This window comes from Hippocampus comes, unplaced genomic scaffold (assembly GCF_001891065.2).
Source record: "Hippocampus comes isolate QL1 unplaced genomic scaffold, H_comes_QL1_v1.1 scaffold22, whole genome shotgun sequence".
Taxonomy (NCBI): Eukaryota; Metazoa; Chordata; class Actinopteri; order Syngnathiformes; family Syngnathidae; genus Hippocampus; species Hippocampus comes.
The window spans coordinates 842851-858802 of record NW_017806175.1 but is presented as its reverse complement, the minus strand read 5'-3'; the positions used below and the strand labels follow the sequence as shown (position 1 = coordinate 858802).

Here is a 15952-nt window from a genome sequence, read left to right as displayed (position 1 = left end):
CACACACACACACACACACACACACACACACACACACACACACACCTGCGTCTTTGCCTCTCTTCGCCTTTCCTCTAGGGCTGCTGTCAGATAGAGAACTTTTATTGCCGCTCTAACTGACAGCAGGGAGCTGCTGGGATTGGCTGAGCAACCAGCGGCAACCACCGTCATGTGGCCTGGCTCACAGGTGCACAGCATCTGACAGATAATGGCAGCTAAAACCCGGGCCAACCCAACGCTCGCTTCTTGTTTGGCGGATGTGGGGGCTCCATGCGACGGTGTCAAGTGCTATGGTCAGGTGTAAAGAGGGTATGTTGAGGGACAGTGCAGTGAAAAACAACGCCGTTGACTCAACGTGTGACCACGCAGACACTTAAATTCCTCCATTTGCCCCGTGAAAGGTGGTCAAGGTCACTCAGATTCTACTGTGTGATACTTGCTATTTCTGGCTCTACACTTCAAAGTGTTCAAGCAAGTATTCTGCCTGTAAAATAAGCATATCACAACTTTGCAATTATTTTATGACTATTCCACTAATATTTAACACCAATTATTGTACATGCAAAGCAACACAAGCTATCACACAAGCCAATCTTCACTTTTTTTGGGGATTGATACATACAGTGCCCTCCATAATTATTGGCATCCCCGGTTAAGATGTGTTAAAGCCTGTAAATAAATTCAATTGTTATTGTAGAAGCATACTCTCAAATTGAAAATTGAAAAAATGGTTCACCAGAAACAGAATCAAGTTCTTACCTTGGCCATCGGTCCCCAGACCTAAACCCTTTTGGAAACCTGTACAGTGAGCTAAAGAGAAGAGTGCGGAGGACCCAGCGAGGACAGGACCCAGGTTGCTGGTTGATTTAGAGAGATTGCGGAAAATGAATAGCGAAAAATTCCCTTTTTCTGTATTCTCCCATCTTCACGACAACACGATAGGAGAAGATGTTTTGTTGGCAAAAGGGGGTTGTACAAAATGTTAACATCAGGGGTGCTATGCATGTGGCACACATGATTTGATGTCAAGATCTGTTTCTTAATGTGGGATTTTTTTTCCCCCAGAGCTGCGACATACACAATTAATTTGAAATCTATCTTCCAGTAAATTTGCAAAACATCTCAAGCATCACTTAGCTTGTGTTCAAAGTGATGAAGGGTAATGGAAGCAAAGTGCAGCTGTATCCATTACATATGGGAAAAAAAAGTAGTCATACCATATACAGTAAGTGGAAATCACACTTAATTTCATCAATGACTCATTCATCGTCTGCCGACGCTCAATCATGGAGAGTGACTAGTGTGTGACCGTTCCGTTTCATGTCTGGTTTCTTAACGCATCATGAAAGCAACACTTAAGGTCGCTGTTTAACTGTCATTAGCAGTCACTGCCCTGTAATAACCTCTCTGTATGGTTCCTCCGTCTCCATTAGAGGTCAGTACAAAGTCACACGGAGGACAGCTGACTGGCGTTTTCCCTGGATTTAAAGGAATGCTCCTGCACCTGACGGGCTGACCCCCTCGGAGAAAACAAGGCAATTAAATGTGGATTTTCCCTATGGAAATTAATAATTCAACATTTTTTTTTTATTTATATATACAGCACAGTATTCTACAATACGCCACTTGGCACACGTGGACCATAAGTGAGCGGCAAACCATGATGACGATGACCTTGACCGTTTTTTTGGTGTGTATCTGCTGGCAAGGTGAGCTCCGCATTGTTTGTGACATTGAACATTCTCGTGGGGCTTTAGCTGAGTGGCAGGTTGTTCCATTAACATTTTATTTAGCCGTGACATTAGTAATCATGGAAATTTCAGCACACGGCCCGGATGCCAACACATTCCCTCTGCCCGGTTCGTTTGTGAATAGCAGCCATGCACACACACGCGCACACAAACACGCACACACACGCACACAGAGTCCGAGAACTCAATCCACCAGCCATAACAGGGAAGACTGAGTGGCATCAACCCCTATTATCTAGTCCCTACGCTATGAACACAAAAGGCTCGGCGGAACAAAAATCCAATCAGTGCTCTGTGGGAGGATTTGCTCCACAGCAGTGCTCGGCAACACTGGTGGCTCCACTGGTGACAAAGAAATCATCTTGGAGCCTCCAGCCTGTTCACAGCCTATTTACCGCCTTGGTCACATCCCCACTCTTGGTCAAAGAGGAGAGGCAACACTCACTCTTGTTCCCTGCACGCAACAACAAGAAAGACACAGTCGACTGTGTGTACGCAGCATGAAATTATCATATTTGCTGAGAACATTTGGGCGTGGAGTAAGTCATTGTTTGATGACAAACATTTTCAATATGGGGCCGCGGGCCCATTTTGAAAATATGAACCTCGCCTGGCTCACAAAGATACGCCCCTCGCATGCTACATTAGCATCCCGGTTCCAACGTTCATTAGCATACCGCTGCTTATTTAGCCACGCTGCGGAAAAGCATTCAATAAAACAAAGTGCTCAATATGAAGCGGCAAATGCTCCCCACCTCGCTTCCTCCCTCTCATCGGCAGCCATCCCCCTTCTTGATGTGTGTTTTTTTTTTTTTTTTTTTACACCGCAACAAAATGGAAGCGCCCTATCACATACAGAAGAGGAGGGAGATAAAACATGCAAATTCACACTATCACGATACATAATTAGGTCAATAATAGGAAGCCTTGTTTTCACAGCTGATAATTTATAAAAAAGCATGTTTTCAAAAATACCAGGTTCTTTTTTTTCCCCTTTAGTGTTGCTTGTTTCCTGCCTCCTTTCAGGTGCCTCCGCGGAAACAAATCTCTGCAGCTTGCCAGCTTGAAAGCAAAGTCTTTCAAGCGGAAATTTAAGCCCTCCCCCTCAGATTTCTATCAACGCAGGTCTATATGTACACCAGGCAGGAGATTGCGCACAGTGTGTCCTACCCATTTTTATACATCCACTGCAGTGTTTTTGCTGTGTTGATGCCACTTTTATTGTTTCTAATTAAAGGAGGATGGCACCACAGGAACCAACCGAAGAAGACTGCACTTCAAACTCTAGTTTGAATTCTAAAAAGCGACTGGGAAACTCATTATGGTTATTTCACAGAAATACTCTGGGAAGAAAAAGTCAGGAAAGTCTTGGTCTGCAAACATCTTACGCTGAAGCAACAAGAATAAACAAAGAGGGTCACCGGTCGAAGCGGGACAATCAAAGTGTTTCCTTCAAAACTGGACAGTAATGGCGCTGCCACAAAAAGTAGTAAATAATCTGTCTCGACTTGAAGGCTTTCGAAGGAGGCTTCAACCAAACTATGACAGAATTCAATGAGCACAATCTGCGAAATGCACCATGCAGTGTGACAATGGAGACATAAATACATAGTTACAAATAGTTTGGATATGTTTATAGCACCTTCACTCCTTTAGCTTTTCTTCTTCACTACTTCCGAAATGGTGAAGTGCGGCAATATGTCCATTAGAAGCAATTTGAGGCTTAGCGTCTCGCTCAGGATACTTGATAGCAGGGCTGCAGATATCAAATATTTGTAGAATCGAATACGTAATCAATCCATTAGCTCATCGATTCATTGTGTAGTAAGAGTCAGTAAAAGTTGATTCAATTATTCATTTTCACAGGACACACAGACGAACAACCGTTCGCTCTCACACTCACACCTCGGGACAATTTAGACTGTTCCATTAACCGACTTTGCATGTTTTTGGAATGTGGGAGGAAACCAGAGAACCCGGAGAAAACTCACACAGGCACGTGGAGAACATAAACGCCACACAGGAAACCCAAAGCCGGCGTGCTAACAAGTTGATGACGGTGCCACCGCCACTATATATAATGTGTGTAATTATTTTTTTTTTTTTTGCGGTCCCTTGTGTAAACCAATCAACTCCCTCCCTCAACCCTTTGCGTCTTGTCCAGGTATTCCTTGTTGTCTCGTCAGTCTGCTTGCGTTGCGTTCCCTGGTTTCTGTCAGTCTTTGTCGGATCGTTGTTGCTGTCGCGTTGTTATTTTCACTGTAATGGATTTTTGTTTATTTGTTACTTTGGTTTATTGGGGTTTGTCAAGACTTTGTTTGTGTTTTTGGATTGAGTTTTTTTCGATGTATCCCCGCAAGTGTTTTTTGTCAACACATTTTTTTCAGTACTCCCTGGTTCTCCTGCCTCCCTGCTTTTTTGGGGTCCACCATCATCACGCACACATGACACAGTCCCTCCTGAGTCGAAATTGCGTGTGAGTTGTGCAGCATGAGCAACTTGTTTTGTCGCATCTCGTGAACACCGTACCTCCGTTGTCAGCTGTTGTGACCCACTTTGAAATTACAATTTGTCACTGAATGCTGTTTCCATGGGAACAATATGACTAAAATGATTGTGTTTCTGACTGTGTGGTACAAGTGAGGTCCGTACAGTTGAACTGTACGAGTCTCATTCGTGCTGCCGTTGAATATCGGCAGCCGGCTGGATACTAATGTGACCTCAGTGTAATAATGTACCGTGTGTTTGCCGGAAGAAACAAAGAGATGAACAAAAAGATAACTGCAGAAAGGGGAGCTGTAATGAACAACGTTTAAACTAATGTTGCTTTCAATAGCCTGTACACAATCGTTAAGATATTACTTATTCATGTACAGTTGTACTCTCAGGCTGATAGTTGCATGTACTGTACACAGCATATAGTATTGTTGCACCACAAATGTAGATATAAGACAAAAGATACGCCATTTAAACATAACATGCATTTTTAATGCTGATTTTATTTATTAAGGAAGAAATACTATTTTAGGCAGCCTGGACCCGTGTGAAAAATGAATTGCCCCCCTTGTTAAATCATGAATTAAGTGTGGCCTATTAGATTTTTATTTTATTTTTTTTGAAAAGCTCAGTTAATTTTCATGAACAAAACCCAAGCCTGATTACTTCCAGAGCTGTTCAATTCAGGAATCACTAAAATAGAACTTGTTTGACAGACAGCCAAAAGACCTCAAAAAGCTGCCACAGTCCAAGGAAATTCAAGAACAGATGAGAAATAAGATAATTGACATCTATCAGTCTGGAAACCCATTTCTAAAGCTTTAGGACTCCAGTGAACCATGATGATAGCCATTATCGGCAAATGGAAAAAAACATGAAACAGCCGTGAACCTTCCCATGAGTGGCCAACCTACAGAAATTACCACAAGAGCACAGTGACGACTCATCCACAAAGAACCCAGGGCAACTTTTAAAGAACTGCTGGCCTCCTTTGCCTCAGTTATGGTCAGTGTTTATAATGCAACTAAAAGACAAAAACTGGCAAAAATGACATGCCCAGGAGTTCCAAAGTGAAAACCATGAACAGCCCACCAAAAACAATATAGCGACTCATTTTACTTTTGGAAAGAAAAAAAATGTGGACTGATAAGCTGAAAGTTAAACTTTTTGTAATGTGTGTGTCTCGTTACACCGGTCATCAAGGTAACGCAGCATTTCAAAAAATGAATATCAATTAACATTCAAACATGATGGTGGTAGTGTGATGGTCTGGGGCTGCTTTGTTCTCTCAGGCCCTGGACAACTTGCTCTGATTGATTCAACCAGGATTTCTGCTCTTTACCAGAAAAAATGCAGGAAGATACTCTTTCCACACTGGGCCTTAATTAATACAATCACCTTTTAAAAATTGCGTCTTATGTTTATTTGGGTTATATTTTTCTGATATTTATATCTGTTTGATGACCTTAAACATTAAAATAGGGAAACTGCAAAAACGGGAAACTGCAAAAACAGAAGAGGGAGATATTTTTCACGTCATTGTAGTATACATACTTTAGTGTGGTATTCTGTTCACATAGTCTTTGCTCATAAAGTCATTGTTTTGTTTATTTCATCGCCAACTGCTTATGCACAGACTATTCATTATGCATTTTTTTTGTACATACAGTGCTTACTTCCATTCACATTCTCTTCTGTTTATATGGTATCAATTTATTTATAATGTTTGCCATTCACATCTGCATATATTGTACAGTATATTGTTTATTATTCATGACACTTTCCACATACAATGCTTCTGTCTGCAAATATCTATATTTTTAATATTTGTTTAATATTCTTCATGGTGGCCCAATGGTCGAGTGGTTAGCGCTTCGACCTCACAATACAGAGGTTGTGAGTTCAATCCCGGCTCCGGCCTTTGTGTGGAGTTTGCATGTTCTCCTGGGGCCTGCGTGGGTTTTCTCCGGGTACTCCGGTTTCCTCCCACATTCCAAAAACATGCATGGCAGGTTAATGGAACACTCAAAATTGTCCCTAGGTGTGAGTGTGAGCGCGGATGGTTGTTCGTCTCTGTATGCCCTGTGATTGGCTGGCAACCGGTTCAGGGTGTCCTCCGCCTACTACCCGAAGACGGCTGGGATCGGCTCCCCCCGCAACCCTTGTGAGGATCAAGCGGATTGGAAAATGGGTGGATGGATGGATTTTCTTCATCTTGTGTGTTGCTACAGTGCACTTTATTGAACTGAATTTCCCTATTGCTGCACTACTAATTGCTTCTCCTCTTCTATTCCTGCTCTGCTCTGACAGCAAAATGAAGAAGCCCAAACATTTAGCAAATGCCTGTCATTGCATTGGATGCACACACACTGAATTCATGTGCCAATGTCCTCTCAAACTTGCCCGGCTTTCATGAATATATTTGCCCTTTTTTTTTCACCCCCACCGTAATGCTGAGAGCGCATAAAAGGCGAAAGGAGAAACTAAAGAGCGGCGAGCCGAGTTGATTTACAACAACACATTATTGTGCGCCGAATGCACGTATGGAAAAGGACAATCTAATCGATGGGCCAAAAGAATGACAATGGCCTCTCAAATCAATGTCCGCACCCCATTTTCTCACTGTGAGAAGACAAAGCGTTCAGGTGTTTTTGTTGTGCGCCTCTGTGTGCATGTGTGTGTGCACGCGCGCGGCGGCAGTTAATTTGTGTTGCCGTTGCTGTGGTGAAAAGCATTGCCGGGACTAATCATTATTTAGTCGTGGCGGGGCTGGAAAGGTCAGCAGTCTGAAATGTCAGGCTGTGTTCAACAGAAGCCAGATGCAGCCGCGTGCCGCTCAAGTGTCCAATTAAGGAGGGTCGAGAGAGGTTGGAGTGGGTCTCTGTGTGGGTGGTGCCCGTATGAGTGTGGGAAATATCACTGAGGAGGGAGATGGTATAGATATGGTGTGTAGCAGTTACAGCTTCACATGCTACGTTCACAAAGCCTGCGTGTTTTGATCCAGTCAATTAGGTGTGAGACTGTTTACTGGCTAGTCAAATGAACACAATGGCTGAAAACATGTTAGCCACTGGGGTAATAAAGTTTGTTAGCCCACAGTGACTCCTCCTGCTGTCGATGCTACAGTATGAAGATGAGACAGAGTGGGCTGACGGTGGGTAAATGAGGAAAGACAAAGTGTGACGGGGCGACACAAATATGCTACAATGAGAGCACTTGTCCACGCGATTGGCTGGCTAATGCTAGCGCGAGGTGGATCTTGCATTGCCGGTTGGGATTGGCTCCAGCTCACGCACGACCACAATGAGCACAAGCATTTCAGGAAATGAAGGTTTGGACGGATGGTTGGATCGCGATCGCTTGTGAATTAAAAGTAAGGCTTGCTTAAAAAAAAAATATATATATATATATCAAAGTTACATTACCCTGAAAATTTACGAAATGTGGTCGAGAAAGAGGGTAAGCAGTTGACGCTCAAGTGGTGAGAGCTTCATTGTTACTTTTTGTTTGAATACGCGTGTGGCTGCTTTCAGTCTTCTGATCAGGCAACGGGACTGCATTGGTAACTATAGTTCTTCACTCAATTCTAATCTGCAGTTGGCAATCGATTAACAAGAAGATAAGAAAAAGCTCGGCTATCAATGCCAGGCAAGTAAGCAAATTCTGTATTAGAGGTCAGATCTGACTTGATTTGGTTGTTTATCTGTTTTGCAGGGTAAACAAAAATCTATCATTATTCATTTGTGTTTGTCCTCCAATAGGCAAATGCTATTAAGCGGAGGAATGTCGTCTAATGTGCCGCTCTTAAGTGATGATTCTGGCCCGCTTCACATTGCAGAAAGCACACGATGCAGAGAGAAGCGTTCCTACAGGTGATTCTAACTTGAGGAAGTCATACTTCGAATGACTGGAGCTTTTACCATCAGCCTCTAACTTAGTTCTGCATAATCTTGCTGAGAGAGGAAGAACTTCAAGAGAGCCCGAACCCAGACATTTAAATTCAGCAGTTTTGCACCTTTGTTCAACAGATTTGAATCTGATATTTTTTTCTTTCACCCCACCGCAAAGTCATCCATAAATTTGCCTTGTAGTTTTCGTGTTAAGACACCAACTGACAACTCAAATGGTGGGGGGGGGGGTGAAATTCCACACATGTAGTATGTCTTTTTTTAACTTGTCACTTAGCCGCAGAAGGTGTTGCAGTACTTTTAAGTCTTCCTCACGCTCTCGCATTCCTTCCCACCTCTTCCCTCACTGCGACTGCCTCTCTGTCAAGCTGTGAAGACCAGCCAGCGTCGGTATTGCTGCCGTCTGTAAGAACAGCTGCAACGTAAACCTCTGAAAATTAACCTGCGCTGCAAGAGTCTCACTTCTGCGTAATTCTAAACAAAGCTCATTAGATCTCACAGGTACTTTGGACATATGGGTCATTCTATCTCCCTTTGCCTTTCCCATCTGGTTCCCCTCTGAGTTTGCAAACTTCTGTCCATTCGCCACATCGATGCCTCTCTCACAACTGGACAAATGAGGGGGCTGTGCAATGTGTTACCACCAAATAGACTAACATGATGTGCACCGTGACAGAGGTTTCATCCAAATGTACAGGTTCATCTTACAAAAAGGAAATCGATCAGTGTCGATGCCAAGGTACCAACTGCACCATCTCAATGTGGTTCTAATTCAGTCAATTGCGGAAAAGAGCCAATGACTTACCACAATTGGTGATGGTTAACAGGTCCAGCTGGCGTTGTTGCTGAAAGGAAGCAAAAACGGCTGTTAGCACATCACGTGATCAAAATATTGCATGTTTTCACAATCAAATGACACCAAATTCTTAAGTGACAGTCTGGGAAATATATTTTGTTTTCATATTTTTAGGTTTTAGTTAGCACAACACTTTTGTTGTTGTTTTTGTTCCCTGGACAGAATTATGAATCCATGTAATTTAATAATCCTCAACACGGACATAATGTAGAGTGCAAAAATACACACAAGGACAACTTCATCGAGTAAACACAAATGTTGCACCAATACTGATACACACATCAGTGTGTGATATCAGATACTGATATATTTGCATGCAGATACTGTGCACACAGATACCACATCTAACTGCTGGTGATGCCTTTTTTACAACCATATTAAAGTGGGTGTCATGACCAAAAACACAAAAACCTTGCCTGGAGAGAAGAAATAGCACCAGCAAAGCTGAAGTTTAGGATGTAGCTGAAAGTAGCCTAGCTAGCTTTATAACTGTAACTTTTTCGGTGTGTGAGAAAAGTGGACTAAAAGAGGAGACGGAAGGAGGCCACTCTTTCTCTGTCGCGCTCTCACACACGCACACACGCACACACACACACACACACACACACACACACACACACACACACACACACACACACACACACATGCTTGACTTGGGAGCACTGCAGTAATCAACACCTCAGCCCTCTTGAACCAACAGTCCCTCAGGAAAAAAGATATCCAAGGAACGGATGAGAGGTCTGTGTGGGCGAGTGTGTGCGTGAATGCGTTGTGTGTGTGTGTGTGTGTGTGTGCGTGTGTGTGTGTGTGTGTGTGTGTGTGTGTGTGTGTGTGTGTGTCACACTTGCTAGGTCACGGGTCAAAGCCACACATCATTTACATCCAGGCACATTGACCGGTTGCTCGGAGGGAAAAGCAGAGACTCTGATAAAATTCTGTGAATCCTTCTCGCCTCACATGCATGCCTCAAGAGGAACACGCTGATGGCCGACTAAACATTCATTTAGTATTTAGTGGAGGCTCTAACAAAGAGAGACTTATGGCGTACGATATGAAAGTAAAGTGGCACATGATTGCTGTGATGATGTAACTCCAAAAGAAGGTTCTTTGACTCGGCAATATGCTCCAAAAACGACACAGGCCAGTTATTTTTTTTTTTAAAGTTATGCTCCTCTCTCAGCAGAGTAATATTCTTTGTTATGCTACTTTTTTTTAATCTTACTAAATAGTCCCAAAGTACTCACAAATTGCAGTTTTCTACTAGGGTTGGCCTGATTTGAATCTCAACTGAGGGTTTTCCATTGGAATGAACAGGTATTATTTCTGATAAGTTGCACAGTGGTGAAGATGTCACTATTCTGCCTCACAGTTCTGAAGTTAGAGATTTGAATCTCAGCTCCAGTCTTCTTGTCTGGTGTGTGCATATTCTCCCCCCCAAAAAAACAGCCCCCTATGGACCAATTCTGTACCTCTAGTACATTTTTTTAAGAGACCGCTATGCACAAAGAATTACAACCAATAAGAGACAAGAGGTGTGACCAACGAGGTGTTTGCCATGCACTTGTGGCCACACTACGAAGCCTCGCGCTGACTTGTTTCCGTGGGCTACGGGAGCTTTGCTGAAACTACTGCGGATTACCCACCTCTGGTTCGCAACAAAAGTTAAAGAGAAGAAATTGTACAGAGACAGAGATAAGACGAGGGTGAACAAAGAAGCTGCCTTCCTTAGGTGGAGGGGCCACAGGAAGCTGAGACGATTCAGAAAACAACACAAAATTAAGTATCACCTCTTTGTTTAGTTTTCAATGATTCTGCATACGGTACACACTTCACACCCAAAAAAAGAAATCTTCAAACCCTTTCCATTTAGTTCACACAACCCACGTAGCAGCCACAGCTAACATTGGCTCGTTTTGAGTGCACATAATCAACGGGCGTGGCTTTGGTCAGACACTCGAGGGGAGGCGGGAGTAGTGAAGTGAGGCTACAGTCAAATAGTGCGAGCATTTTAAACGGGCAGACTACCACTTTCATGAAGAAGCCAGCTCTAGAAAAGAGACAAGTCATTGGGATTCCAAAGCTAAGACCACATGGGTGACGTGAACTGGTGGTTGCTCATTGATATTGTATATAATTTGAGGTTTCGCTTCGATAAATGACAAAACTAAAACATATGATATCTTAGGCTAACCTTTTGCAAGCAGTACCGTAGCTTACTCCGCTATATTCAGCAGGACTTTTGTACCCGCATTAATGAAAAAGTATACACTTGTTTTACATGATACATTTAAATCAAACACACCTAGAAATAAATTCAAGTTTTATTTGCTTGACCGTGTGGAGGGCTGTGGGGGAAGATGACACATGGCTTTAGCATGTGATGTGCTGAACCACATGAGCCACTGCCGGCTGGGTGACCGAGCAAGCAGTAGAGGTCACTGTGACAACATGAGACGCACAACAGGCAAGCGTGCAAGCTGAGATCACACTCCGTCCACAGGAGCCCTACTTTCACAGTAACGCATCCGTACTCTTACGACCACCTCTGGAGACGGAGGGAACGGAGCCACTGCAGGAATTAAGAACATACAAATATCAAGTCTGTTATGTCATAGAAACGATTGGGAACACTAAAACCCTCCTTTTCACTTCACCTGAGCCATGACTATGAGGGCACATTTTTTCTGTCAAAGTACAAATATGAAAGAGTTTCTACCTTCCATTTAAACGAGTTGAACGATTACAATTGTCGAGTTCACTTTAAAGACGCGTGGATTTGTAAACTAGCCAATCCTTCGATTCCACGGGCGCAGATGGAATCAATGCCCCAAATCATAAAGCAATTTCCAGATAATATAAAGCAGTTGCCTGCATAGCAACAATAAGAAATAAGAAATAGAACATTGACAAAATGAGCATAACCTCATTGGACTGATAGAGTGAGGGAGCGTTACTTCTGAATATAAAATAAGAATTGAACTGGGAGATAACGATACATTCAAATAGGGCACGCAGAAAAAAAAAACGCTAAAAATGTTCTCATTTACTCACTCCCACGCTTCTTAAAATTGAACTTTGCATTTATTTGTATTTTATAGGCAGTTTTTATCAATCCATCCATCCATCCACTTTTGATAGAGCTTTCCTCATTAGGGTCACGGGTGCACTGGAGTCGAAACCAGCAGACTTTAGTAGGGAGGCGAGTGCGCCTGGGCAGGTCGTCACCAAGTCCCAAGAGTCTTGGCTGCGTTAACTGGTTTAAAATTTAAAACGGGACATTTTTTTTTAACTCCATGGTGAGTTAGATACTCATATTGGTTCTTCAGCATCCTCTGCTGGCTGTAACTACAATTGTGTGCACTCGGAGTCTTTCCAGACAATATTGTCCACAAGAGTGTAACAATGACATCCATATACATGTTTGCTATACAGAACACCTATCCTTATAAACATGTCTTCAATAAGTCTTTAACAAATGAAGTCTACAAGTAAAACACACAAAGAAAGAGTCAGGGTGCAGGCCTAGTGGAAACATTTTGGGGTCTAAAATAAGACAGCCGAAGACAGAGGAATCACAAGAACGATTTCACTGCGGCTGCCCGCTGCCATCTTACTGCCGCACATGTGCACACGCGCGCGCACACACACACACACACACACACACACACACACACACACACACACACACACACGCATACAAGCCCGCACACGGACGCAAATGCACACTCTTGAGCACACACACACACACACACACACGCATGCACACAAGCCCGCACACGGACGCAAATGCACACTGCAAAGGGTCTTTTGGGATTGACCTGCCAATTGAAGAGAGAACCAATACATAATTAGCTTCATCTAACTCCAAGTGGCTAATAAACTACGCAATAAGGGTTGGTGTACAAAAACTGTGAATAACACACACTGCTCCGACAAACAACATACAGCTCGGTCGGCAGGTATTTAAATGGCGACTGTTTTTATTTTTATGAATTTGCCCTCATCGTCGACCACCACAATGGATTTGAAATGAAGGTTCACTCAAATAACAGCTAACTAGAATTGCAAAAGGGTAAGCACCATTTTATTGTCAAACCTCTTAAATTAAAGCTGGGGTGCAAAGTCACCATCATGCTAAATGCTAAATCGATGTTTTTCCGCACAAAAAAACAGAGCCTCCAGAACTGAATCAAGACATATGAATTGCAATTAACTCACTTAAGTTTTTTAAGGCATCCATAATCTAAAACTGGAATAAAAACATGGATTAATTTCCCCACTCAAGCCTTGAGCAGCGCTCCTATTCTGGGATGTTTATTAATGCAGCGCCTGACAAAGTTCGATCCGTGCCTGCGTAAGTGGAAAGATGCAAATTTGCAAGAGAGTTAAAACCAATGAAAATTGATATTCTGACTAAAAGACAAACTGCTTGGTTTCTGTCGGAATGCTGCCATCAGATACTCGATTTATTTGTATCTATAATCACTGTTCCATATTAATTGGGATTTTTGTTTGGTTAAATAAATAGTCCTCCGATATGACTCTGACAAACACCGAACCCAGAGGGATTTCTAAATGCTGTAATGAGTATAAAAAAAGGTCACCAACACAATTCTTCAAAAGATCAGAATGCAAAATGTGAAGTCATCTTAATTTGTCTCAGAAGCCTTTCAAATGGGGTGATACCATTCGTAAATAAAATAAAAAAAGGGAAAAAAAAAGCATCTTGTACCAGACCTCCCCTAATTTACGATTAGATCCTAATATTCAAACTCAATCCATCCAAAAACCAATCTACCAACTTTTCTTCCAGAAACGACTTTTCATTTCTGCCGAGGGTTATCGCAGAGGAAAGTGAGACGGGGCATGAGAGATATCATTTTGTAGCTCATTTCAAATTAATTTAAAGTCAATATGGCTAAATTATACACAGCCACAACCCGACGACATGCACTGTTTAAACAGGGGTATTAGGATGTGACCTTCATTCCTGCAAGGTATTGCGTATGGGCGGGGTGGTATATTATTACAATAATTATTGTTGCTTTTATTTCTTGTGTGCTCTACTCAATGTTATGAAAAAAAAAAACACATGGTGAAGGCAAACGTCAATGAAGTTTTCATTGAAAACGTCTCAGTCACGATTCATCTTCTTGCAAATCAATTCCCCCCCCTTGATTACGGATGAATAATATGTACGGTGACAACATCCCGGTAACTTGCACTGATAAAATGACACCCACACGGGATCGGCAGCACTTTAAGAGCTCCTATTTTGGCTTGTGTGTGTGTCTTAGTCATCCTCTCTTGGTAACAAAGGGGGGAAGGAAAATGAGGTAAGGATGAGCTCATGGACTCAACAAGCTCTGACGGTTCAACTGCCTTGGCCCACTAAAGTCATCTATGTGATGATGTCAGAGGCATGAAAAGTGCAGCTTCAAGAGCTGCCCTACAGTTAAGTCCAGAAGTATTTTAGAACGTTGTTGTTATGCACGACAAGACAGAGTTTGAAGCAAATTAATAACCAAAACTATGGCCAGGCCTCATTTGGCCCGACGCGCTTTCTGCCCGATCACGTCTTTTTGATTCGCAAGTGACTGTGCTTTCCCCCTCAAAAAACAAAGTTCAAATCGTAACATTTCGTGTTATAGTCACACACCATTATGAATAAGTCCCGTTACCATGTAGCAACTGTGGCTAACGTTGGCTTGTTTGCAGTGCTAATGCTAGCTAAGCTTTGCTGAAGCTGGATATGCTTTCTATGTGAATTTGTGAATTTGGCGCTATTGCAGGTTTCGGAGGGGCGTGGCCTTGCTTCGACTCGAGGGAGGGGAGTAGTGAAGTTAGGCTGGAATAAAATCTTTCTAGCCCCCGCTTGATAGAAGAATATCAGAGATATATTGTCCTTTAAATAATAGAAAGCCGAAAGCCCGCACTTCAATCTTTATATTGCATCCATTGTGGTGGTGTCCAAACGATCTAAGTCGACTCCGAAATATCAAACACATCTCATCTATAAACAGTACACATACAATATGTCACTTCAGTGCACTGGTGGAAAATGTCACTTCAAGTTGAGAAAAAAAATATGACTTTTCTTCCTCATTTATACAGGAAATGGCAAGTGGCCAGTCGAAATGTTGTCGTGTCTCCGCTTGCATGTCAGTGTCAGTGAAAATCGGTGTCGATGCTGAGAGGAAAGCGTGGATGGCAGCAGAGGGGTGGCGGAGCTGGGCTCGCTGTTGCGTGACCAAGGAGCCCCTGGTTAAAAATACAACAAACCAAATAAAAGATTTATTCCTTGTGAGAGCCGAGAGCCGCCTCCTCTTGAGCGGAGGCAGAGGCTACCTATGGCCACCTGCAAGGGGACCACGGACCTCTTTCCAGCTCCCTTTAAAAGCAGGCCTACATAGATAATACATGTCGCTTATGCTGGCACACGAATATCGATGAAGGCAATATTCATGTATTCATAGTGACTCACACTAAAGCATGATTCATTTCCATCAAGAATTCATGATTCATTTATGAAGACCAATTAGAAAAAGCAGGTGAGATGGCCGTGAGAGCCCTTCCTCCATCTTTCCATCACCCCGTGGGTCGAGGCTGTACGACCGCGGCACCCCACTTGTCTCCTTTTTAATACTCGGACTCTGAAGGCAATAACGGGAGCACCTGGCTGATTATGGCCTATACGGCAGTGTTGTCAACCAGATTATAACAAAATGTCCCCTCCGTGCCACGCTTTACAGCTTGGGCAGCCTTGGAGTTGGCCTTACTAATACGCATGCTGTTATTAATATCCCACTGACAGTTTTGACTTGGTTCAACTGTGTCACTCGACTAGAGAAGGTTCCATTTTTACTGTTTAATCGAAAATATTCAGAAAAGAAAAACAGGAAGCCCCCCCCCCCCACCCCCCTCACCGCGTTTACAAACCC

General features: G+C 42.9%; 1 protein-coding gene across 1 annotated transcript in view; it reads right to left on the bottom strand.

Annotated features, from left to right (window-relative positions):
• agbl4 (AGBL carboxypeptidase 4) overlaps window positions 1-15952 on the bottom strand; it is a 270285-nt gene that overhangs the window by 78963 nt on the left and 175370 nt on the right. Inside the window, exon 6 of the mRNA XM_019896549.1 lies at window positions 8961-9000. Coding sequence (XP_019752108.1) covers window positions 8961-9000 — 40 coding nt within the window. The remainder of the gene's footprint in view (window positions 1-8960; window positions 9001-15952) is intronic.